General features: G+C 38.8%; 1 protein-coding gene across 1 annotated transcript; it reads left to right on the forward strand.

The window, feature by feature from the left end:
• The first annotated feature begins 15,577 nt into the window (after positions 1–15,577).
• Positions 15,578–17,492, forward strand: LOC117494314. The gene is made up of 6 exons (XM_034145159.1): positions 15,578–15,872; positions 15,968–16,132; positions 16,323–16,415; positions 16,562–16,676; positions 17,287–17,363; positions 17,469–17,492. Exons 1-6 carry the CDS (start codon positions 15,711–15,713, stop codon positions 17,490–17,492), a joined length of 636 nt encoding a protein of 211 aa, XP_034001050.1. The 5' UTR covers positions 15,578–15,710.
• Positions 17,493–26,896: the final 9,404 nt, after the last annotated feature.

Below are 26,896 nucleotides of genomic sequence, written 5' to 3' on the forward strand. Positions count from 1 at the left end.
AAAAGTCAGTAAATGTTTTGTTTTTTTAAAAGACTACATTTACATAGTCAAAAGGTCTTTTTGTTCAGCCTCACAATGCTATTGGGTAGTAAATGTGTTTATAGGTCCTGCCCTCTGGCCATACATGGCAGGGATTTTGGGCCCCATGAAAATATATCACATTGGGCCCCACCACCATGCACAGGCCACGCCAACCAAACACAATTGCTGTAACCACACCTCCAGAACCCAACCGACTAATTTATGCTTTAAATAACTCTACCTGTACAGGCTTGCATCTATCTTGTAGTCCAATACTAACCGCACAGTATTTACTGACACTGAGCTGTGAAAATATAACACTGTGCAGACGTGCAACATTCTGCTGCAGTAGAATTCACTATTTGATATAAGACTAACATTCCTGACAATACATCTCAATAGTCATCTTTTATGGTGTAAATGCCTTTTAATAATAACATTTTTGAATGGAACATTCTCAACATGAATGCATAAATCCAAATAAATATAACTTAAATATGTGGAAAAATACACGTGTGTAGTATACCATGTCTCAACGACTTACAAAGTCAGGCTTTCAAAAGAGAAAAGAAAGGAGAGAAAGACAAGAGAGGGCGACAGTATGTCACCCAGTTTTTCAAAAGAAAAGGTGGGTGTGGTCCATGAGTGGTGGAAATGTGTCTGTTAGCCAAGCGTAGTCCATTGTAAATAATAATGTTTATGTTTATTAGTACTAGGACCCCTGCTCCTCACATGCTCTCACTCTCTGCTAGAAAGTGCCGGCGGTGCTGCACTGCGTTTGGAAGCAGGACCAAACCATTACATGTAAATAGAAGGGGGTGTACAGAGGCTTTGGATAATTAACTTTTGGAAGAAAATAAGTTTAATGAATTGTAAGTTTAGTGAGTACATTATCAATATAACGTCCTATTAATGTTAATTCTTGATGAATGATGAAAGGTTTTTCTTAATGTTCTAAAATTGTTTGGGCTCCCGTGGTGAGGGTGTTTGGGGTGGCCAATAGGATGGCCAGGATTCAGCCCCCAGCTCCGCCACTGCCCATGCGGCTCTTTGCACAGTCTCATGCGGCTCGTCAGTTCATATCGATTTTTAATTGTGTGTTTGTTTTTTTTGCGCATATGTATCCCGGTTCACAAAGAGTTAATAACACACAAGTTCCAGGCCAATCGTTACACAGAGTTTTCAACAAAGAAGTGATTTAGCCAATCAGAATGTAGATCCTGCAGTACCGGAGGCGGGCTTTAATGCACTCGCAATGTGACAGTGAGATATATCTGCTTCCGATCGGCAGAAATATAACTCAGATAAAACCGTTATAACTCAATATAATGTTGTCAAATGAAAACGGTAACACTTTGCAGTTGTACATGTGTGTCTGAGAAGGCCTGCTCCCGGAAAGCTGGCAACTGACACAAAAGGACGTAAAGAAACAAAGAGAGAAAGTGCATCTCTGTCAGCAGAGCTTCCTTCAGTCATGTCATTTGAGGAGAATTAACAAAAATACACTTCATTTATTTTTAAATAACTGTCATGAATCTATGTGTGAGATACAGACGGGGAGAAAAAAGACCAGGCATGTTTTTATAAAATTATTAACAAAAATCGCGTATGTGCCCTTTCATGCATTTGAGCCCCTTCCACATCCTCTGCACGTTTCAAAGAAGCAACATGCATAGTAGCCTAAAGCTGGCTACACACCAACCCGATTTTGGGAGTTAGAGGCCGTCAGAGGCAGTCGGGCATTCGCGGCGCCCTACTCAGGTTGGTGTGTCCCGCACCGTCGTCTCTTTACGGCACCTTTTCACACCTCCCGCGGCCGATTCAACATGTTGAATCGGCCGCGGGAGGGTCAGAGAAAGTCGGCCCAAGCAATCACTCTGATTGGCTGTTCACACTACCGCTGCCTGCTGGTAAGGACAGTTATTGCCACTCGTCGACTGAAGTATTTGTGGTGTGTTCGTAGGCGGGCGGCGTAGCGGGCGGCGTAGCCAACGCAGGCGACGTAGCTGACGTAAAAGTCGGGACGCCTTCGGTACGCGTTCTTTAGTCTCAGGTAGGTGTGTAGCGGCCTTAAAGCTGGCTACACACCAACCAGATTTTGGGAGTCAGAGGCTGTCAGAGGCAGTCGGGCATTCGCGGCGCCCTACTCAGGTTGGTGTGTCCCGCACCGTCGTCTCTTTACGGGACCTTTTCACACGTAGCTGACGTAAAAGTCGGGACGCCTTCGGTACGCGTTCTTTGGTCTCAGGTGGGTGTGTAGCGGCCTTAAGATAAACACTTTTTTCACATTTTTTGAACTGAGAGTTTGTGTGTGAGACACAATGTTAATGGTTGACAATAACTGGTATGAGGGGCCGTACAGGCCGTAATTCATACTGGTCCTCCAACAAATATATGTATGTGAAAGGAGAATGTATGTGTGTACACACATACATTCTCCTTTCAAATAGGCTACATTTATACATACATTTTCACTCTAATATTCATATATTTTGACTCACACATTGGGGTTGGAAACCAAAACTCGGTTCAGAGTAAGAACAAATAGCAATTGTACGGTACCGAGTTGTGAGGATGGTGCAGCTCAGCGTCTCTCTCTCTCTCTCTCTCTCTCTCTCTCTCTCTCTCTCTCTCTCTCTCTCCCTCTCTCTCTCTCTCTCTCTCTCTCTCAGACTGGGCCAATTGTACATTCTCAAACTGCACCACTTAGAACTAACTAAACAATGCAGAGATTATTTTTTTATGAATATGTAATTGTATTCAATAACCGCAACAAATAGGAATACAGATTTTACTTATTGTTTTCATAAATATATTTTTCTGCCATTGAAATTGGCATGGGACTTATTTTTGTGAGAGTGAAGAATACCTATATGTGTGGAGGTGTACATATATGTAAGTCAGAGTGAAAATACATGTATGTGTTGAAAAGTAAATTGTATATATATGTGAGTACAAATATATTCATGTGAAAGGAGAATGTATGTGTTTAGGAGTGAAAATATATGTATGTCTGTAGGAGTGAAATGATATGTATGTTTGTGGGAGTGAAAATATGTATATTATAGTTCTCAGATATATACAAACATGTCTCTGAGGTGTTTGGCTCGAAATACCAAACAGATCATTGTAGGATCTGTTGGAGTAGAATACCTCTGCTACGCGCCGTTCGTTGGATGAGGCTGGATCTCTATTAAATTAAGAAAGGAATTGAAAACACCGGAATCAAAGTTATAACAAATTATCTGAGTTTACTTCTAGTAGGAAACCAAACACATATACAAGTTATACAGAGTACTCCGGGTACCCCGGGCTTTTAGATTCGTGATGCGATACGGCTAAAATGTATCGGGATCAAACCACCCATCGAACGAGAAGAGAGTGCCTTCTGTCAATGGTGCGATGCGGACACAGTTCAACGGAGTCAACCACTCACCAAACCCAAAAGCAATTTTACACACACAAACGTCAGTATTTCTATCTGTCTTTGGGGCGGAGATTTGTCGATTCTTCCTTCCCACTTTTCTCCCAAGCGAATCAGAGAAGCCCTGGGGAGGAGCTGTTTAAACTGACCACCTCCTCCAAGTGTCCTGATTGGCTGGATTCGCTTCTGGCCGAGGTCAATCAGAGTTTCGAACAGAGTGAGACCCCAAACCACACTAGGTCAAAAGTCAATGTTTATCTTTACCTTATCTTACTCTACATTCCTTCCCAGGGGATCTTTTCCTATTTTACGATGTCTTTAACGACTTAGAAACAGCATCTGGCTCTTAGTGGTGATAAGGATCAATGTTGGTGTGTGAAACACAGAATCTCTGAGTCAGTGAGTTTGAAAGTGAGAATAACATTCCTATTCTATATATAATTACCCAAACCGTTGTGATTACATAAAACAGTTCAAACAATACATGTTTACTTCAATACAGTGTAGAATCATATCTTCTTACTTCAGATCCCATAATCCCCTCTGTTTCAGCCCTGTTTCAAAAGTGCTGATTCTCTGTCTTTTACTTTAGATGAAAATAAGGTGCCACTCCCAACGCCCCTCTGAGAGATATTTGGTTAACAGGTTAAAAAGTACACAATGGTGCTCTAGGAGGAGATTCAGGTGATAAGGTGGGGGGGGGGGGGGTTACCTTGGTTGGTTATTGGCTAATGGTTACACAAAACATCGTTATGACATCATAAAGTGGCTGTCAGTTCATTTTCAGACAGGTTTTTATATAAATGGAGCAGGACAAAAAGTGAGCAAATATTTTTTCTTGAAACTTTCAGAATCTCTTTACACAGAGGGGACACTGTCTTTTATGTATAAAAGACATGAAAAGTGGATTTTGCATAATAGGTGACCTTTAAGTCAATTTCTGTCAATATCATGGAGTGTGACATTTACAAGACATCTGGCTGAGCAGAGGTTTGTTTGTCTGTCTGGGAGGGTGTGTGTGTCTATGGGAGGGTGTGTATTTGAGTGTGTGTGTATGTGTGTTAATTATTGTACATTTCTTTTTTTCATTTTGTATGTTTGAGAGATAGAGAGGGGCACATGGGAAGAGAGTGAGGAAGCACACAGAAAGGCTGAGAGCAAAAGAGTGAAGGAGAGAGAGAGAGAGAGGTGGGAGGACAGGCATTTGTAACTGTGTGTATGATGTGGCTCTTTGCAGTAACACTGTAAAATGATTGGCTCTTAACCTCTGACTGGTTGGCCACCCCTGTACTACAGGATATTATTCGGAAATTAGCTTGTCAGAAATATTAGATGCATTTCTTATTGCTGACTTTTCAAGCTAAATGTAAGCTATACAACTAATCAAATCTGATAGTGACTGTTTGAAAGTTGTCTGCTAAAAAGAAACTGCTTTTCATACATTTAGCCTGAAATCACCAATCTGCTAATTCCCGCTGGGGTCACTTCACACACGGGTCCCGACTGGCAGACGTAAAGGAAGCTTCTGTCAAGACATTTAACTCATCTCTGGGATTTTAAATGTCCTTACTGTGAAATCTCAAAGAATAGGCAACAATTTGTCAAAGGTGCATTTAAACTATATTGGAAAGTGTAAGAAATGAAATCAATATTATTAATCACTTACTGGAGACAATCAAAAATGCGAGGTCATCATGTAACCAGAGGAAGACCTCTGACTGATGATCACTCACTACCTTCTATTCACAAGACATAATGTGATCATTAACTAAATGAGCTTTTGTTTTGTTGAGTGGTTTATCTAGGTCATGTGGTATGTTATGAAATAATGTTATTTGGATACACCACTAGAGGGTGAATGAAGATCACATGGACACACCTATGTGCAGAGAAAGAGACCAATATAACCTGGCCCCTCCCTGCCCCCCGTCGACGCCAAGCCAATTGGAGAAGACTTCAGATGATAAATATGTGACCCAAGCAGGAAGTCGGTCTCTTTCTCATCCCATGCGGTGGATGGGAGAGCAGCAGCTGTTCACCATTTTTGCAATTTCATTGTATCATCGTATCATTGTTTTATTAAACGCTGTTAACTTGTAAATAGGCTTCCTGGACTCTTTTCGGCTAATCCTAGGCTCAGAGCTAAAAAAAACTACAATTGGGCTGTGTTGTGCTACCAACTACATTTGTGACTTGCTCTATCGAGATCAGTCGCATTGACCCGAAGACACATTTTGAGTTGTATACACTGTTGGAAAGATGAGATTCCTAGCTTTCTAATGATATCAGGATTGTTGTTGTACTCCAAATATTAAGCAAAATATGTCACATTATATAATGACTGTCACTGAGTCATCATTTTGAGAAAAAGGCCTTCAAAGTTTGCTCTTCTCTGAAATCCATCGATCCGATTGATTATTAGCGGCTAATAAATGATCAAAGTAGTACGGAGGGAAAATATTTTCGTTTGGATTACTGGTCTGCGGGAAGCCCGCGAGTGTGTGTGTGTACGTGCAACCCTGTCTCCTAGAAATTACGTTCCCACAAAACTAAACTGCCTTCTCAAATACGTTTCGCAAGAAACGTCTTTTGTCCCACGTTACGTTTGTTCTGAACATATCTTAAATACGTTTATTTTCTACATATCTTCTAGAAACCTATTTTCTCTCACATGACGTTTGTTATGAAAGTATCTTAAATACGTTTGCTTTCTACCTATATTTGCCATTTATTTTCTAGCTTATAATAATGATAATAGTCATTTATTAATATCATTTTAGAGCACACATTTGAAATCGACGATCGGGCTTGATATCCTATGGTTAAATTAAAATCAGTAGGCGAGGCTGTAATTTCGCCAGCTGCGAGGCAGAAAATAATAGTTTTAACATGCCAAAAAGCTGCTGTGTCGCTTATTGCACCTCAAACATTAAAACAAATCCAGAGTTACGTGTTTCTGTACTTCCTCTAAGAAGAAAGGACAGTATACAACAGAAGAGCTCTGTGGCTTCAGGCTGATCGCCGTTCAAATGACAGCTGGTTTCCCCAAAAGTGGGCAGGGCTGTAAAGTGACATAGGAAAGATCCTCAGCTCGCTGATTGGATGTTTTAGCCGCAATGCACGTCGGGATATGGTGTTAATGCGATATGAAATCCAAAAAAAACATCAGAGTTTAGGATGGCCGAAGACACTACACTACCCATAATCCCCAGCTATCGTTTGGGACTACAGTCCCGTTGACAAACCCCGTGATTAATCTTCAAGCTCTGGGATTGGATGTTGGAGTGGCAGTGCGCCAAGGTTACGCCGAGCGCCAAACAGCTCTTTGAAATGGAACGAAACCACGGCAGACTTTCCAAAACTGGACTCGAACGCCCCCCCCAGAACTACACATGCTGGCTATTGTGTTTCGCAACATGTTCTATGGCACGTCTCTACTGGGAATTGTAGTTTTAAAAGACGTTTTCGTTTTTCCCAAAATTAGAAGTTGACAGTATTAAACTGTGTACAGCCCTGGAGGTTTAGGGGATAGGAAACAAATTGGTGTGTACAAATGTAAAACATGTAATTAATAAATGGGTGAAAATCGCTTGTGTCCATAATGGGAAGCATTAATATATACCCACATGCCAGCTCATTGTTACTTTGTAATTCTACTCCACTACAATTCAGAGGTTAACCTGGTATTTTTACTCCACTACATTTATTTTAGTTACTTTGCAGATTCTGATTAATGATGTGAAATATAAACAACCCTTAAAGCAGACTTTAGTTACACCTGAGTAAAATTCAGGGAAAGGTGATTGTCAAGTGCCAACAATCAGGAGAGATATTAGTTGGTGCTTGAGAAGACTAAACATTTATCTGCAGATCTCTATAAAGTATATTCATTACTCGTTATTCTCTACTAATAGTTAATTAAAGACTGTATATAATAGCTATTTTGCACATCCCTTTCAAGATTTTCTAAGGTTTATTGACATATCATATACACAACTATGTTGAAGTTATGCAATTAATGAAAAACTTGGGTCACAGGTTCCTCAACAGTGCATTACAAGACATCTATCAATATGTGTGTATTCCTCCACCATTAAACTCAAATTCTGCACATGTCTTATACTATCTACATACATAAGAGTATAATTAATATATATATAATATCAGTTAAAATAAGTGCTTCAACACAGTTAACATTGCAGGAAAGCAATATATTAGACGTTAAGTACTTTGTCAGGCTTAATATTTATCTGTAGATAGATACCCCCAAAGCTTTTTTCTTATTTGAAAGAAAACCTAAAGTATTCTTTAATGTGTTAATAAAGGTTAATTAGTTTGTCTGTTTTGCACATCCTCATATTAATATCTTTGTACATCAGGCACTAAACTGTTTTATTGTAGAGATCACTTACAGTATCTTCTTGATTTTTTATATTCTATATTTCTATCATTGACCTTCTACTTTCCCACTATGAAAGTATGTACTCTTAATATTTTATTCATCAAATAACATTATTCAACAAAAATAACATTATTCAACAAAAATAATTAAATAACGTGCTTTAACCACTAGGCGGTGCACACAAGGTACACACAGTATACTAATAATAACTTTGTATTATTAGTGTAGGACACTTATGTATGTATAACATCTGAAGATGTGTAGTTTTATTCATGTTTTTACATAATTGTACAGGATATTGCTATATTATTTCTCATGTTTACTTCTACACATTAATATCTGATTTGTAAAACATCACAGACAGAAAGGTATATCCGTCATTTAATGGTAAGCTATTGAAATTGTGATTCCAGAGATGTGTCTCCCATCACCCAAATCCCCTGACTATTCTCTCAACTCAGTATTTACATTCTTATATTCAAAGAAAATCAGTAATATCTTTAAAAACTACAAGTCCTTTTCTATCAGCTGTGCACCGTTATGGTGTAAATATAACCTATCTACCAATTGGATCAAATATAAAAGTCAGCCGTATTAGTATTGATACTGCAAGGAGACGTATTTTGTGAAAAGAAATGTAAGATGTTGTTTAATTGTTGATATATTTATGATCCACGTCACGTATTCAGTTTCGGCGGCAGTTCTTCCTGTTTGTCCAGAAGTCTTCTCATCAGGGCTCTATAAATAAAGAACTATGGCAGATGTGTAATATTTAATGCAGCCGAACCGTGTATTACAATGCCGTTATGTGATGACTTTCAAAGAGAAAAGCAAGAACACTCGGAATAAAGTATTATTATTATTTTTTTTAATGTTTTCGGATTTCACATCGCATAAACACCATATCCCAACGTGCATTGCGGCTAAAACATCCAATCAGCGAGCTGAGGATCTTTCCTACGTCTGTTTCCGGTATTGTTCCTGTAATGAGAGTTCACATTTATGCTACATTGAAGGGTGGAATTGACTACACATCTTCAGAAACATAATTTGCTTCAGATATATACTGTAACTCATAGCAATATTGTAACCATTAATTGCAACTGCATTAAAAACCCAGTTAACAAACACAAGGTAAAGTATTTTTCCTTCAGTAATGAAGATGTAATTCCAATGTAGACACACCTGGGGTCGCTGTTCAGTCTGTTACGCTGAGCCATGCATTGTCTGGAACGTAAAAGGGACGAAGAAGACAAAGTGAAGTGACGTACTTCCGGTTCAATGTGAAAACATTCCCAGTTAAACCATAGATATATATAAAAACATATGTTTATATATATCTATGAGTTAAACAACATAAACAAATCGCTTAATAAAAAGATAAAACACTGGCATGTAATTTACGTTTGGATTAAATAGAATGGTTTTGAATAATAGATGAGAGTAAAATCTACGTCACAGCCCCACCCACTTTTGGGGAAACCAACGCTGTCATTTGAACGGCGATCAAGCCTGAAGCCACAGAGCTCTTCTGCTGTCCTTAGAGGAAGTTTGAGGTGTTTGAGGTGCAATAAACGACACAGCAGCTTTTTGGCATGTTAAAACTCTGCCTCGCAGCTGGCGAAATTACAGCCTCGCCTACTGATTTTAATTTAACCATAGGATATCAAGCCCGATCGTCGATTTCAAATGTGTGCTCTAAAATGATATTAATAAATGACTATTATCATTATTATAAGCTAGAAAAGAAATGGCAAATATAGGTAGAAAGCAAACGTATTTAAGATACGTTCATAACAAACGTCATGTGAGAGAAAATAGGTTTCTAGAAGATATGTAGAAAATAAACGTATTTAAGATATGTTCAGAACAAACGTAACGTGGGACAAAAGACGTTTCTTGTTAAACGTAATTGAGAATGCTGTATGAAACGACTACAAACAATATTGTGATTATTAACCATTAACCAGCATAATAACGGATTTGGTAAACTGAAAAGTCAGCCGCCAGCCAGCGCGAAAATAAGTTCGCTCTAAAATGATATGAATAAATGACTATTATCATTATTATAAGCTAGAAAAGAAATGGCAAATATAGGTAGAAAGCAAACGTATTTAAGATACGTTCATAACAAACGTCATGTGAGAGAAAATAGGTTTCTAGAAGATATGTAGAAAATAAACGTATTTAAGATATGTTCATAACAAACGTAACGTGGAAGGAAATACGTTTCTTGCGAAACGTATTTGAGAATGCAGTTTAGTTTTGTGGGAACGTAATTTCTAGGAGACAGGGTTGGTACGTGTGTTTGTGTATTTTTGCATTTGTGTGTATTGTGTTTGTTTCCCGGGGAAAACACTCACGAGAAACACCGGCTGTTGTTATGCCTGCTGTGACGTCAAGTTACTCCGTTCTCCGCTTGTAATTATGCCGTTACAAGCTTCAAAGCTGTATTTATCATCTGAATTTGCCGAAACAAGTTTAATATTCTGAAAGCCAAGACTTTGTTTATTTGAAATCAGATGAAAACTAACAGTCCCGGACCCTGCCGTGTTACCTATGATTACTATACGCCTTACATTCATCATTTCAGCGAGAGGGAGCGGTGCTGCGGAAGAGCAGAGTGCGAGTGAGAGGTGCCTGTTCTTCCCTTTAAAAGCTTCAAAAATGTATTTATCGCGTGATTTTGGAAATAAAAGTTTCATATTCTGAAAGCCAACACTTTGTTTATTTAAAATCAAACAAAACACCCGAACCCCGAAAAACTATTTTTAAATGAGCCGTTGTATGAAGGTAGATATGGTGCAAAATGCGAGAGCGTGTAAAACCTGATGTGAGCACTTGCAGAAAATAAATCTGAGCTTGTGTGCATACATTTACACTTGTATAAAATATCCACGTATCTGTGAACCGAATTTGAAGTCACAGAAGAAAAAGTTTTGTAGCTTGTAGAAAAAAAATGAACTTAGTGATGAAATGTTCACTTGCAGAAAAAGTTTTTTTTTATAATATATTTTCCATTACAACTGCAACTTGGTTATTACAACCTCTCAAATCAGTCATTACAACTTCACGAATCTGCTCTGTGGCAGTATAAATCGACGAATCTGCGGCCTTGACTTTTGCTACACTTCTTGCGATAAATGTGTCGCAAAAGTAATTTTCACCTGTAGATGTGGGGGGAGGGAGGGGGGTTGGAGCGAAGGGGCGGAGCTATCACAACGACGAGGCTCGGGTCAGTCACACAGTCACAGTCATAGTCAGGTCGAACCAGATGACTGCGGGGCTAACGGCCCCTACACACAGCGGCGTGCGTTGACGCTTCAACGCTTCTGCCCATTCACTTTGAATGGGGTGACGTCACGATTCGCCGAACTGCATTGTGGGAGCAAAGCGTAGCTTTTCTCGCGGTGCTCGCTGCAAAAGTAGAGCAATGTTCTACTTTTGAAGCTGAGGCGGAGGCGTCAGCCAATCAAATCCCGCGTATGCAAATCTGCCAGTACAAGCGCTAGCCAATCAAACCGCGTGTATGCTGGGAGAGCCAGACCGCAGTTCATTTCCTCATATGCCAAAAAATAAGTTTGAGAAACCGGCTCGAGATACACTTTTTGTTATATTCCACGGAATGCTCTTAACATCCCGATAGCAATGAATATCTTAAGTGCTTTGACCCAAAAATCCATAAAAAAATTAATCTGTAGAAGCCGTAGTACTGTAAAAAGCACGACCCATCATTTTAGCCGGCCCGGCTAAAATAACTGGATGGCCTACCTGCCTGTCAGCCTTCCATCTGTGCACAAGCTTATCTCGTGCCCTCATTGGTCATGTGCGCGTTCGTGTGTGTTGCAGGAGGGGCTCCGTAAGGAAGTAGCAGATTTTTTCCGGCTGTGTATTTTCAAATTTTAGCGCACTCGAGTTGGTTTCTCCAAAATTACCTACCCCACCTTTAATGTCATAAATGTTTATCATATAAAGTGTGACATGTAAAACCTTTTATGCAATTGACAGCAGAGATTCATGTGATTGGTTGTTGGTCGCGTTGCTCGCGTAAACTCCCCAAGCTCAAGACACGCCCACCGCCAAGCGGCAACGCACGCCACCGTGTGTAGGCGGCGTAACGGTCCGTGTCGCTACCAGTCCGCTGACATGGCGCATCAATCAACGGTAAGTTTTGCCCATTACTTCCCCAGTATTACTTTCAATATTATTATTGTGAATGAGGATTAAATCCGCTTTGAAGAACATCGTTTTATATCGTGCAGTTTAGCGGCAAAATAACGTCAGTTAGCCAGCTAACGCTAGCTTTGTTGAGTTTATGCTAGCTAAACAAGTAGTGGTTGTAGTCTATACAGCAGTAATTAATATATTATAGCCTACTGCTTTGGCACTAACGGTTGATAACCGTTTATGAAAATAAAACCAATTTAACTGTAATGAAATAATGACCAGTTTTATAATTGTCTTGGCTCCTGCTGTGTTTTTCAAGCCTTTGTAAATTATCCATGCTATTTTCTATTTAGAACGAAGACATTGAAACTGCGGTAAGAAATCTCCTCGGCTGCATCGGGAGAAATGTGCAGGGTGGCGGGGTGGTAACCCCGCCGATTTCGGGCAGTTCTCCTGGAACTAGTAGGCCAGTAGAGCCTCAAGCACGGTCAAGTGCTGCTAGTTCGGTTGGGGTCAGCCAGCCCGTTCATCAGAGAACAGTCCAGCAGGAGATGCTAAGGTAAGGAAATGTGAAACCCAATTCTGTGATTTTGGGTTTTGACCATGTCAATGTGAGTAATATTGACAAATTGAATAATCTATCTTTTATTGATATTCAGTGTCCCAAGACTAACAGCCCACCAACCCCTTTTTCTATCTCCTTCTAGATCCTTTCCAGGAATATATTCTGGAAACAGGACACGGCATAAAAGAAAGGCACCTGAAGCTCTTAGACCATCATCATCCATAAAGATGTTAGAGCTTCAGTTCTGCCTGCATCCTGAAAACATCGATAGGACTTCTCGAGATGAGACCGTTCTGCTGCAGGCAGGTCTAGGAAGGAGAACAGTGAATCTTGCAGATGATGCTGATCATGCAGAGGTAGGCCTATGTCATTTTTTTCCATCATGAAACATTCATCAGAAAATTTCACATTGAACAACTGTGCATATGCAGTTTTGGAGGAAAAACGTCCGGATTAAGATGTTAGATGCATTATTGGACCACCTACACATGTTCTCCAAAAATGAAGTTGAAACGTATTACATTACATTACATGTTACTTGTTAGACGCTTTTATCCAAAGCGACTTACATACTCAATACTGTGGACAATCCCCACAGGAGCAATTTGGGGTGAAGTGTCTTGCCCAGGGACACAACGACATGCTGACTGCAGTGGGGTTTGAACCTGTGCTCCCCTTATCCCAACACCAAGGCTCTATCCACTGCGCCACACGCCTCCCTATTAATTGCATATTCCTTACAGTTACACGGACACCACACTGCATTAATAGGACTAAGGAGCGACAAGTATGATTAAGTATTTTTTCCTATACAATGCATGCCCCCTGCTGTAACCATAGACTGTAACTAGTTACAGTTACAGTCTATGGTTACAGCAGGGGGCATGCATTGTATAGGTGCCCGCCTTAACTATAGAGCGCTGCTGGAAACCCAGCTTTTAATTTAGTTTTGTTGTGAACCTGAATGGCATCTGCCCTGAAGAGTGCAAATTATAAACATTTGACGATAAGGCCACAGTGTGGTACATTCACGAATACTGGAGATTATGTCACCCAAGAGACACCATCTTTTGAACTAAGAATTAAATTAAAATATTTTAGCATGTTATCATGGCATACAACCAATGATCCCAGACTAGTCTAACATGGCTTTGCCATCTGTGCTTACAAATATAACAAGAAGACCAACAAACAAAAGGATATAGAATAGAATTGTGACCTTAAAGGTAAGTATAGGTACGTTTGAGAAACCGGCTCGAGATACACTTTTTGTTATATTCCATGGAATGCTCTTAACATCCCGATAGCAATGAATATCTTAAGTGCTTTGACAAAAAATCCATAAAAAAATGTCATCTGTGGAAACCGTAGTACTGTAAAAAGCACGACCAATCATTTTAGCTGGCCCGGCTAAAATAACTGGATGGCCTACCTGCCTGTCAGCCTTCCATCTGTGCGGATGGAAGGAACACTTCTGTAAGGAAGTGGCAGATTTTTTCCAGCTGTGTATTTTCAAATTCTAGCGCACTCGATATCTTAATATCATATATAATATATATAATATATAATACTGTATCTTAATTAGAAACAAAATTCCGTTTTCAATTTCAATGCCAATCTCACTGTAGAGACTATAAAAAGAAAAGGTCACAATCTATAAATGAACAGAGCACAAGCTGTTTTGGTGGGCATGACCATGAACAAAGAGTGTCTAATATATTTTCATCTTATGTACTGTACCTTGTATCATAAGCTATGTCGATAGAGTGATAACTTGAACCCCTGTTAACTTCCTAGGATTCCTGCCCAATATGCGGAGAGCGGTTTGCTGCTGAGGTGATGTCCCTCCATGCAAGTTCATGTGGAGAAAGGTATTGTCAACCTGTCACTGGATATAACTACTAGTTGACACTTAATATTTCCCAATTACAAGTGCTGCTCCAGCAGACCAACTCAACAACTAAGAACCAGCGACAGTAAGGGTCGACTGTCTCACTGACACACTCCGCGGAAGATTCAACATGTTTAGTGTAACTACTGCTAATGGTACAAGGTTAGAAAGAAAAAAAACAGGCTGACTGTTATTCATGAATAGTAGGGGTGGGAATCTCTGGCCACCTCACCATTAGATATTATTACAATTTAGAAGACTGATACTAATAAATACAAAAAATTTGAAATTAGTTTTTTCATCTAGCTTCTCATTGATGGATTGCCCAACTGCGGATGAATCTGAGGAAAGCACTTCAGTACCAGAAGATTCCACACCCACTTTTACTGGAAGTAACAATGCCAGCCCACATGGTTCTGGCTACTTGGCACCTGGCACATCTCAAACCATTCTACCAAGAACAGTACCTTCAATAGCTGACGGTGGGTTTTTACTTTCTCCAAACAACAGAATGTGAATACATATTCCCTGTGTGATTAAAATCCAAATGTGACAAAAATATTTTTCAGCCTGGAAAAGGGTGGAAGTTCCAGAAAGGGCAGCGATGCTATACAAAAGGAATTTGCTACAGCAAAAAGAAGATGAACCAATGCTGAAAATGTGTTTAGACATGAAAGAGGACATTGAGGATCAGGAAGCAAGAATGATCACCTTTTACAAGGTCCACAACGCAGATTGGGCCAGACCACTCCAGTGCAGATTGGAAGGTTAATACATTTAACAAATACATTGCACCTGCATTATGACCTAGTAGCTTAATTTGTCAAGTCATCAAAGGATAGCCAAAATCTAACTTGGCAAGGCTATAAACTCAAATGTTTTTTATAATTATGGCTTTTTCTTATAATTTCAGATACCTTGCTATCATTAAAATGTTCTAATTTTTTAGGTGATGCAGCTACTGGTGAGGGCGTGAAACGCCATTTATTAAGCATGATGATGACCAAGTTGCACAAGGGATTCAAAGGACATTTTGGCAAGTCATTTGGACAAAGTTTAAATTCAATTTAGTTTTATTTATATAGCACTATAAAAATATCAGTGATATTTACAAATATTGTCCTATGCTTTTGTTTATGTCAATGAAGGACATGGTACCAGCACTCTGCTTTTTGAGGGCCAGGTTGACCACCTCATCCCCTGCACCTCCCAAGTGCTTGTACAGAGTGACTTGTTCAAGATGGCTGGGAGGATGATTGGACACTCCTTTCTACATGGTGGTCCTCCATTGACAGGTATAAACCCAGCAGTCCTGCATGTGCTGCTCGGTGGCTCCCCTGAGACAGCAACCCTAGTGTTGGAAGATGTGGCAGACATTGACATCCGGGAAACAATTCAGCTGGTAGGTTTGAAGTGGAAAATATAGAATGAATGCCACATTAAAACATCAAAGCATTTCACCATAGTGGTATAACTTTTTCAACTTTGTCCATTAAGCTTTCTCTAGCTGATTGCTCCAAGAAGGCAAATGGTGAGAGAGGAGACAATGAGCTGACGGAGCATCAGAGGGGAGCTGTCAATGATTTGGCATTATCTTGGGACCTTCCTGTATTGACAGAAACCAACCAAGCTTGGCTCCTACAAAGTCTCCTTCTGCATGCGGTAAGGTTAAATGACCACTACGTTTTACATAATTAAGAAAAGGGATTGCTTATTGTGGTTTTCTTTCCATAAACTGTTAGTTCAGCTGAATGTGCAATACTCTATACTAGCCTAGCATGCATTGTAAGCTATCCTTGGTGCATATGTTAATGTGGATGTTGAAAAATCCTTTTATCTTAAACATACGTAGGTGCTCAGGCGAACATCACAACAAATTAAACAGTTGAAGAAGGGACTGCAAGAGTCAATGTTGTGGCCACTGTTGGAAGCCAGACCAGATGTGGTAGACATTGTCTTCCCACGTCAATCTAAGGCTGAATGCAGTGCTTAGGTATTCTGTTTTATATTGATACAATTTTAATATTTTTTAATTAATTGACATTGTACCCATTTTGGCTTTCTTTTAATATTTGTGAATGTTACATTTAGATGGTTCTAAACAACATCATCTGGCCTGGAGAAGGGGATAATGAAGATGACGATGGATGTCCTGTTGCCATCAAATGCAGAATTGCTGGCAACTTGCGGCAATTTGTGGAGACAGGTATTTTGATTTTGTACTCTCCTGGTTGTCTGAGGATCTGCAAGTTCGTTATGGAACATGTTGAAAGCCATATCACAACTGTATTCTTATGCAACATTTTCCATCTGCGCTTCAGGAGAACATTATTAAAAATCACTTGTTTTTTATAAAAACAATTGATTAACTTTTTTCTTGCAACACATGTGCCAAACTGCTCTATTGTTTAACTGTGAAAAGGGTTAAAAGCAAGACTCATGTCCACATTGCTTGTGACGCTCAGGCCAGCACCTTGCGTAATGGCTATTGGTGAGCGCATGTGTTATTGGCGAATGAGAGGAAATTGTTAGGTTTGATACAGTCAATTTGCTGTATATACTTCATACTTATTTATATTACTATACTTATATAACATTTAGTAATTACTACATCATAAAAGAGACATTGTAGTGAGTTATGAATTATCAATCCATTTGCAAATGAATAACTTGAGATCTCCTAGTACAGTGGTGCTGCATTAGATATTCAGATATCACATGGGAAATGTTTTTATGACTGAGCTTGTCTATATGCTCCTCTGGATGTATATCTAACAGTTGTTCTCCTCTCTTTCTTTGACATCTCCCTTATTCAGTGACTGAAGACAAGCGGAAGCAGTTGGTGAAATTCTGGGTGGGCTGGGAGCTGCCAATGCCGGACATGCAAATGGAGGTGATTCAAGGATACTGTAATTGTACAGCCAAACATTTTACAGTGTACTGTTCCCTAACAGTTATTCCCCATTCTGTCATGCGTATGCCTTGAAACTCCTAACAGCCTGGCAATGCATGTCACCGGTAATCCCAAGTTAATAAGGTTTGTTGTGTATTCCTCATCGATCAGTGTCCTTGGACGACCCAAACTCCCCTGCTCATGTGCAACAATTGTGGGTGTTATGGTTTGATTTTGGGTGCAGACTGTCACTACCCGATCTGTCCCCCTGTCCGATCTGTACTGCGCATGTGCGAGATGGTCCGCCATATTGGACAACTACATACGGCAACTCTACTAGGACACTTGACACAGTGGCTTTTGGCAAAGCAGAAAAAGAACCGAGAGAGATGAGTTATTGTTATTACAACGTGACTTCACTATTATTTAACAACTCTTTTTATTGGGTTCTTTTATTTGGGGTTAAATACATTGTCAGAATAAGTGAGAAATGGATTTAACTTCTGTTAGACAGCTATATGCCATACATTTTTGCATACATTCACAGTAAATATTTATTCAGTATGATAGCTGTCTAACAGAAGTTAAATCCATGTCTCACTTATTCTGACAATGTATTTAACCCCAAATAAAAGAACCCAATAAAAAGAGTTGTTAAATAATAGTGAAGTCACGTTGTAATAACAATAATCTCTCTCGGTTCTTTTTCTGCTTTGCCAAAAGCCACTGTGTCAAGTGTCCTAGTAGAGTTGCCGTATGTAGTTGTCCAATATGGCGGACCATCTCGCACATGCGCAGTACAGATCGGGCAGGGGGACAGATCGGGTAGTGACACAGACCATTTCATGCAATTGGGACATTGCATCAAGAACTTCCTGGGGAATCTGTACTTGGCTTGAAATTGCATTGAGAAAGACAAGCTCTTGGGAACACACAAATTCCAGATAGTCCATATCGAGGGGAACTCGATTAAGCCACAGATTTAGTCGGGTTTCAAGCCTTTGGAATAAATGGTCCAGCAGCAATTCCTGAAAAATAAATATCCATGAGTTATTGGTATTCTGTCAGTCTTCAAGAATACGCATTTTTCCCATTCCACATTAAACGTTATGGATAGCTCCGCCGAGAAAGTGTAACTAAAATATAACCCCCACCCCCTCAATCACAATAATAATATTCAAAGTAACAACCTGCACATTTCGGTTTCTCCCGATGCAGCCGAGGAGATTTCTCACCGCAGTTTCAATGTCTTTACAATTTACAAAGGCTTGAAAAACACAGCAGGAGCCCAAGACAATTATAAAACTGGTCATTATTTCAGTACAGTTAAATTGGTTTTATTTTCATAAACGGTTATCAACCGTTAGTGCCAAAGCAGTAGGCTATAATATATTAATTACTGCTGTATAGACTACAACCACTAGCCTACTTGCAGTGACGTGCAGTCAGTGGAGGCAGGGGAGGCAGAGCCTCACCTGTCATACTCCAATGTAACGGAAAAACAACTAAAGAAAAACGAAATAGTAATAATAATAAAATGTCTCCACTGATCTGTGTTGTAAGTGTGATTTATGTATGATTCTAATCGCTTTTTATAGTCAAAATCAGCAAATTTGCCGAGCTCCGCTACGGGAGCGATGACAAGTGAGGCAGGGGCGTGCTCTGCCTCTCGTAAGCCCACAGTAACTTGCTGGAGCGCGGGCACTAATGCAGCGCGGGCACTTATTTTGTGAGCGCGCTCAAGCCATTTACTGTGGGCTGAGTTGAGGCACAGATGAGATCTGCCTCACCTCAGAATGCGTCACCCCACAGAAACTGGCTGGAAAGCGGGCCCTAAGTGCATGCCTGTTACCATCTCACTGTAGGTCACCAATGTAATGTTTGTAGATCCCTTTATTACATTTATCCTCGCCATCCATAGTCTCTAAATAACTTATTTCACGTATATATGATATTTAGGCTCGCTGGTATCAACGGCAATGAAAATGCACCAGGGGAGGCAGCCATAACCTCTGCCGCACTGAAGGGGGCGCACGTGAGCCCACAGGTTCTTGTTGCTACTGTAATTCTACGCAGAGACGGTAGACGTAACAACAAACTAGACTTTTGAAACTACAGGAAGATAAGGAGGACTTTTACAAAAAAGTAATAGAGATTGTTGTCCAGAAGGATAGCATGGACTTCATCTTCAAGTCAAGGTAAGACCACATTTGTAATGAAAATGGGATCTTACTAAGAAAGAACAATCCAATATTTAGATTTTGGGTATCCTTTTGTTGAACAGTCTGTTTAAAATGAATCGAAGCATCAGACTAAAAAAGCTTTTGAAAATAACCGAATATTTCGATTAAGGTCAAAATATAATATTTGTAAATCTGACTCAGTGCCTCACCAGCCATGAACCTCACCGCACGTCACTGCCTACTTGTTTAGCTAGCATAAACTCAACAAAGCTAGCGTTAGCTGGCTAACTGACGTTATTTTGCCGCTAAACTGCACAATATAAAACGGTGGTCTTCAAAGCGGATTTAATCCTCATTCACAATAATAATATTGAAAGTAATACTGGGGAAGTAATGTGCAAAACTTACCGTTGATTGACGCGCCATGTCAGCGGACTGGTAGCGACACGGACCGTTAGCCCCGCAGTCATCTGGTTCGACCTGACTATGGCTGTGACTGTGTGACTGACCCGAGCCTCGTCGTTGTGATAGCTCCGCCCCTTCGCTCCAACCCCCCTCCCTCCCCCCACATCTACAGGTGAAAATTACTTTTGCGACACATTTATCGCAAGAAGTGTAGCAAAAGTCAAGGCCGCAGATTCGTCGATTTATACTGCCACAGAGCAGATTCGTGAAGTTGTAATGACTGATTTGAGAGGTTGTAATAACCAAGTTGTAATGGAAAATATATTTAAAAAATATACAGATGGAGCCTCTTATTTTGGACCCCAGCATACAGCTTCCTGCCGACTGCCAGCCAGTTGCCAGCCAGTTGCCTGCCAAAGACCAGTATTCAGGAATGTTAGGCCCTCCCACTATTCTCCAATTGCAGGGTTTAACCAGGAGATGGCGCTATATATTAAATAACTAAGACTTAGTTTTTCACAATAGAAAATGCAGATATTATATAAAAAACTAAAGTTAAAATCTTGTTTTTAATGCCCCAAGAGCAATAACATCTTGTCACAAGCTTTTTGGAAGAAAAAGACTGACTCAAGAGACCTGTAGTTGACTAATTACAGGCCTCAATAAAGTTCTGCCATTGGTTGTGAAAAACAACGGTGGACATAGTGGAAAGTGAAATTGACATTGTCGAATTTAATAAAAATACAAAATAATGTATCTGTGTACGTGTTTTACTATGTGATCTGCACTTATCAAACATCTAATTAAGGTGAGACACCCCAGGTGAATAGGGTATTTTTAACTTAAAGATATCAGCTAAATATTTCTCCAGTTAATTACTTACAATAAGGCAATTGTTTTTTGTATTACAAGTTTTCTGAAATAGCATGTTTAAATATCCAAATGAACCATTATCTCATGAAATATGCGCATATTTTAACACATTTCAGGAACCGAAATCTGAACTTTGGATAAAGCCAGGATCAAAATTATTGTTTCATTTTGTAGTCATATTAGTATCTAAGGCTTTTACAGAAGGGATTTTGGATATCTCTTTGTATCACTCCATAAATCAGAAAATACTGTCAACAGCCCTAAAATATCAATTTTCACCATGTTTTTAGGTATAAAATGTTATATAATTCAGGCTATGAATTATATATGACCAAACCCTTCTGTAAAAGCCTTCATAATATTGATAGGAATATAACTGGAAGGTTTGGTGTATGTAACTGCTGAGTGATTCTACAATTTAGGGTACATTCCATGTCCATTGATGTCCATTGATGATAATTATAATTATTCTAACTATTTTCTTCAAAAATATCATATTTTGCCTATTATTGGAAAGCATGTTATAATATCACACAAACATTATGTGCATCCTATGCTTTATTTAGCTTGAAATGTGTCATGATGTTCTTAAATTGTCAGTTTTTGCTATGTCCGTTTTTCAGTTGAGGGTGTCTTGGATTCAAAATAATGAATAAAAACCATTAAAGTAAATTTAAAAAATGATTCATTTATTTCAAAAGTCTAAATACTAAAGAATAATAACATATTTTTAATTGATTTCCCCCTTTAAATAATTTAAATATCTTAATATATGAATGTCCGCAAAAGTTCTGTCAACTATGTTACTAACAGAACTTCCCCCTTTAACTCAAAAATGGTTTGTCCCAATACCATGTCACCAGCATCACATGATGCCATGTTCCTCTTTGGCAGACATTTTGAACACACTGTGGTGATTGTCCTCTACATTTTTACAATATTTTATGTATAATAGCACATGGTCAATTAATATACTCATTGACAATCAACAATGTTACGTACATTGTTATGGTTTACAATTGTTTAATGATTTTAATTCAATTATATGTGCAAATGTGATGTTAACCTGTTCAAGAAAATGACATGTGGTCATCCAGGCAAGGCCTACCATTGAAATGATGGGTCAAAATAGGGAAATTGTCAACTAGGTTACCTGTCAACTGAGTTACCCAGTACTGTAATAACTGTAGTAACTTAGTTGACAGGTAACCTAGTTGACAATTTGTACGACATGTAGACGTCATTACACATCATTATCAATGGAATTTTGCACTTCTGCCTTGAAATTAACATAGTGCTGATGGTTAATAATGTGTCCAGTCAACTATGTTATTTGCGTCAAATGTTTGACTTTCATTGTCAACTATGTTGCACCTCATTTTTTCAAATTTAAAATATCTAAAATAGTGCTTCTGATATCCTTTATAGTATAATGTATATCTACACAGGTTGGAGTTTTACATGACATCTCTTAAAACTATCAAAATGACCTGTATGGTAGTTTTACAATACAAAATATCCCTAAACTTAATGACAGTGCTGAACATATCACATGAAAAAACAAAACTTTAATACAATTATTTTTTAAACTTTAAAAAGTCTTTGGAAATATGGTAGAATAGACTCAAGAGCCTTTCAAATTTGATTTTACTTGAAGTGCAGGACTTAATCAAATGATTGTAATGACATCAAGTTTGTCCGTAACATAGTTGACAAACTGAGTAGTGAAAACATCCTTTCCCTTAAAATAAAAAAATATATAAAAATGTTTAAGCTTTGCAACTAGTGGATATGTTACACTGAGGAATATACTAACTTGAACCACTGATTGTTCTATCTATACATTTTATTTGGCATTAGTAAATAATTATGCACATTTACAGATATTTTACATGATATGAGTGATAACACGTGTTATAAGGGCTATTTCGCACAATAGGTGTGCCTTGAGATTTTTACTTGTCCTTTGGTGTGCCTTGGGCACAAAAAGTTTGGGAACCACTGCTGTAGAGAAATGTAAACGTTCACCATCCCCCACCCGCCTACTGTATGTTGCTTTTTGACATGTAAATGGGTAACTACCCCCCTCTGAGTGAATACCTGTTGTACCTGTCCGGGGCTAAGCCCATAGGACGATGCTCTGATGTCATCACCCTCGCACATTGGTCATATGTTTACAAAAAACGATGTTAACACTTTCTCGTTCTTAATATATGCTATATTTAGGGTCGATATGTGTTGAATTTACTTTAAAATAGCAGATCACTGTGATTCACTTCTCCGCGGCTCCTCCGTGCAGAGAGGCGTTGACAATTCACGAGCGTCTAACTCTCTCCCCCCTGTGAAGAGATATCACAGGGGGGGTTGGGACACACACATTCCGATGGCCAATTCGTTTTAAACAAAGAGTGGGGTGGGGGCTGGTGAACGGTATGGTCAATGTTTGTAAACACTGTGACATTTTGACTTTATTTGATCATTTCATTTAAAAACTAACGTTCATATTTCATATTACTGTTTTGCCTGGCTGGACCTGTAATTTACAGGAAAGGAGTGCACGCTACTAAAGAGACACGCTACCATGGAAACCAAACAATGGTGTTGCTGTATTGAAGTCCGAGTGGAAACAGTCATATTTGGAGCGTTATGTTAGAATGAAACAGCGAGGTCGTGACTCACAAAAAAAAAGTGTTACTTCACTAACTGTAAGCTTGTCACTCAGAGTAACCTACAGTTAACTTAACTGTTGGAAAAGAAAGATCAGAGTTAGGAGTGTGAACACACAGCTGAGAGCTGCCGTTTCATTCTGACTGTTTAAAAAACGGTAACAACGGACTATTTTTCTTAGCGGATGCATGTAAATTTAAATCAATACATAGAACTATGTTTTAAATCAATAAAAATATTTTCTAAATCCATAAAAGCATTTTAATTAATATTGGGAGTCATGTCGTTACTTTGTTGAGAATGTGGCCATGTAATAAACGGGATAATTTGCAGCGACTTGGTCATTATGGGGAAAAATAACACCCAGGGATCAAGATCCCTCCGCGACGCGGAGGGATCAGTAATTTTTAGTGAATTACTGAGTTTAGGCACGTTAATAACATTTTAATGAAGTTGAATACAGTATATTCATATTTGTCAGTGATTTCATGTCAATTCGGCGAACATAAACGATTAAATTAGGATTAAAAATCGAGAGCCGGCTGCTGTTCGTTACGGTAACCCAACTAGGACACTTGACACAGTGGCTTTTGGCAAAGCACACAAAGAAAACAAAAAAAACCGAGAGAGATGAATTATTGTTATTACAACGTGACTTCACTATTATTTAACAACTATTTGTATTGGGTTCTTTTATTTGGGGTTAAGTACATTGTCAGAATAAGTGAGAAATGGATTTAACTTCTGTTAGACAGCTATCATACTGAATAAATATTTATGCAAAAATGTATGGCATTAATAATGTATATCTAATTACATTTAAAAATGTATGGCATTAATAATGTATATCTAATTACATTAACTGTGAATGTCTTTCATTTTATTTAAAATGAAATAAAATTACATAAAACATTTTCCATAAAAAAGTTGATTCAAGAACAAATCAGTACTTTTCTTATATGACTATTATTGCTAAATTTGAAAGGTCTTTACCAGCTTTGGAATTATATATATATATATATATATATATATATATAGCACCTTCTGCCATCCCATCTCTACTGACATATGGATCTTAACAAAGATCCGCTATACATTAGTACCAGATATACTGTACACGGACATTTTAGTGAACCAGACCAGCTGTTTCCGCCGGGTCTTCGCTTCCCGGGCATCACGTTGTTTACAAGTGTGTTCAGATGCTAAATGACAAGTGCAAGTGACAATTGTTGTCGTCTTCTCTGTGAACGTTTTTTTCTCCGTTATTTTGCCATTTTCAGATTTAAATTTCGAGCGGAAAGCTAACCAGGAAGTAATAATTACTTAAGCGGAGAACGGAGAAAGTAAACGTTACAGCAGGCATAACAACAGCCGGTGTTTATTTTATTATAATATTCAAGAACAAATCAGTACTTTTCTTATATGACTATTATTGCTAAATTTGAAAGGTCTTTACCAGCTTTGGAATTATATATATATATATATATATAGCACCTTCTGCCATCCCATCTCTATATATAATATCTATCCGTGACATATGGATCTTAACAAAGATCCGCTATACATTAGTACCAGATATACTGTACACGGACATTTTAGTGAACCAGACCAGCTGTTTCCGCCGGGTCTTCGCTTCCCGGGCATCACGTTGTTTACAAGTGTGTTCAGATGCTAAATGACAAGTGCAAGTGACAATTGTTGTCGTCTTCTCTGTGAACGTTTTTTTCTCCGTTATTTTGCCATTTTCAGATTTAAATTTCGAGCGGAAAGCTAACCAGGAAGTAATAATTACTTAAGCGGAGAACGGAGAAAGTAAACGTTACAGCAGGCATAACAACAGCCGGTGTTTATTTTATTATAATATTCAAGAACAAATCAGTACTTTTCTTATATGACTATTATTGCTAAATTTGAAAGGTCTTTACCAGCTTTGGAATTATATATATATATATATAGCACCTTCTGCCATCCCATCTCTATATATAATATCTATCCGTGACATATGGATCTTAACAAAGATCCGCTATACATTAGTACCAGATATACTGTACACGGACATTTTAGTGAACCAGACCAGCTGTTTCCGCCGGGTCTTCGCTTCCCGGGCGTCACGTTGTTTACAAGTGTGTTCAGATCGTTCAGATGCTAAATAAAAGTTTAGCTTGTACTTTTGATACCCCGCCTCTCGGCACCACAACATCCAGTTTACTGTATTTCACATGAGCGATGTCGAACATTGAAAAGTCCTTATAAAATCTCTGTTATTAGATCAGTACTTTTCTTATATGACTATTATTGACTTGAACACTGAGAATGTATTTATTAACTTCAGACATTTGAAATATTTGAAATCAGATGAAAACAAACTGTAACGGACCCTGCCGTGTTATCTATGATTACTATGCCTTACTGTACATTCATAATTTCAGCCGGAGGTAGGTGGTAGGCGTTGCGGAGGAGCAGATTGCGAGTGAGGTGCCTGTTCTAAACGAACTATTCCAGCTGTTATAAAGCATTAAATAAAAAGTAAGCAAGGAATACAGAATGTTTCGTTACGTAACTTTGTTGAGAATGTGGCCATGTACATGTAATACATGGGATCATTTGCAGCGACTTGGTCATTGTGGGGAAAAATAACACCCATCCTGATCGTTTCAATGAAGTTGAATACAGAATATTCATATTTGTCAGTGATTTCATGTCAATTCGGTGAACATAAACATCAATGATGATGATTAAATTAGGATTAAAAATCGGGAGAGCCGGCTCGTTCGTTTTTTCCGACTAAACAACATCTATTATTTAGAAGTTGATTTCACATGACTCCAGTGTGGAACCCCACTGCACCCCCTGGTGGATCAATGATCCATTGCAGCTGGCTTCACAATAATTAAATGTATTTATCATGGGGGCGGTATCAAGTCTGACTGGGGGCCGGCCGGCCATCACGGAACGTGCATGAACCGATCACGACCCTCGCACTTTAAACTGTCCAAAATAAGACGCTTCATCTGTATATTTTTCTGCAAGTGAACATTTCATCACTAAGTTCATTTTTTTTCTACAAGCTACAAAACTTTTTTTTTTCTTCTGTGACTTCAAATTCGTTTCACAGATACGTGGATATTTTATACAAGTGTAAATGTATGCACACAAGCTCAGATTTATTTTCTGCAAGTGCTCACATCAGGTTTTACACGCTCTCGCATTTTGCACCATATCTACCTTCATCCGTTGCGACTTCCGACTGATTTCGATAGAGCGGGTCACATTTTATAAAGGAGAGTTACAAGAGAGTTACCGCAGATTCCCTTAATCATAACGTTTGCGAATGTCACCACCTTGGTCCACCTGTTGGATTGAACTTGTATTTGTTGCCTCCACTGTGACATGTCCCCATGCTTT

Source organism: Trematomus bernacchii, unplaced genomic scaffold (genome assembly GCF_902827165.1).
Source record: "Trematomus bernacchii unplaced genomic scaffold, fTreBer1.1, whole genome shotgun sequence".
NCBI lineage: Eukaryota > Metazoa > Chordata > Actinopteri > Perciformes > Nototheniidae > Trematomus > Trematomus bernacchii.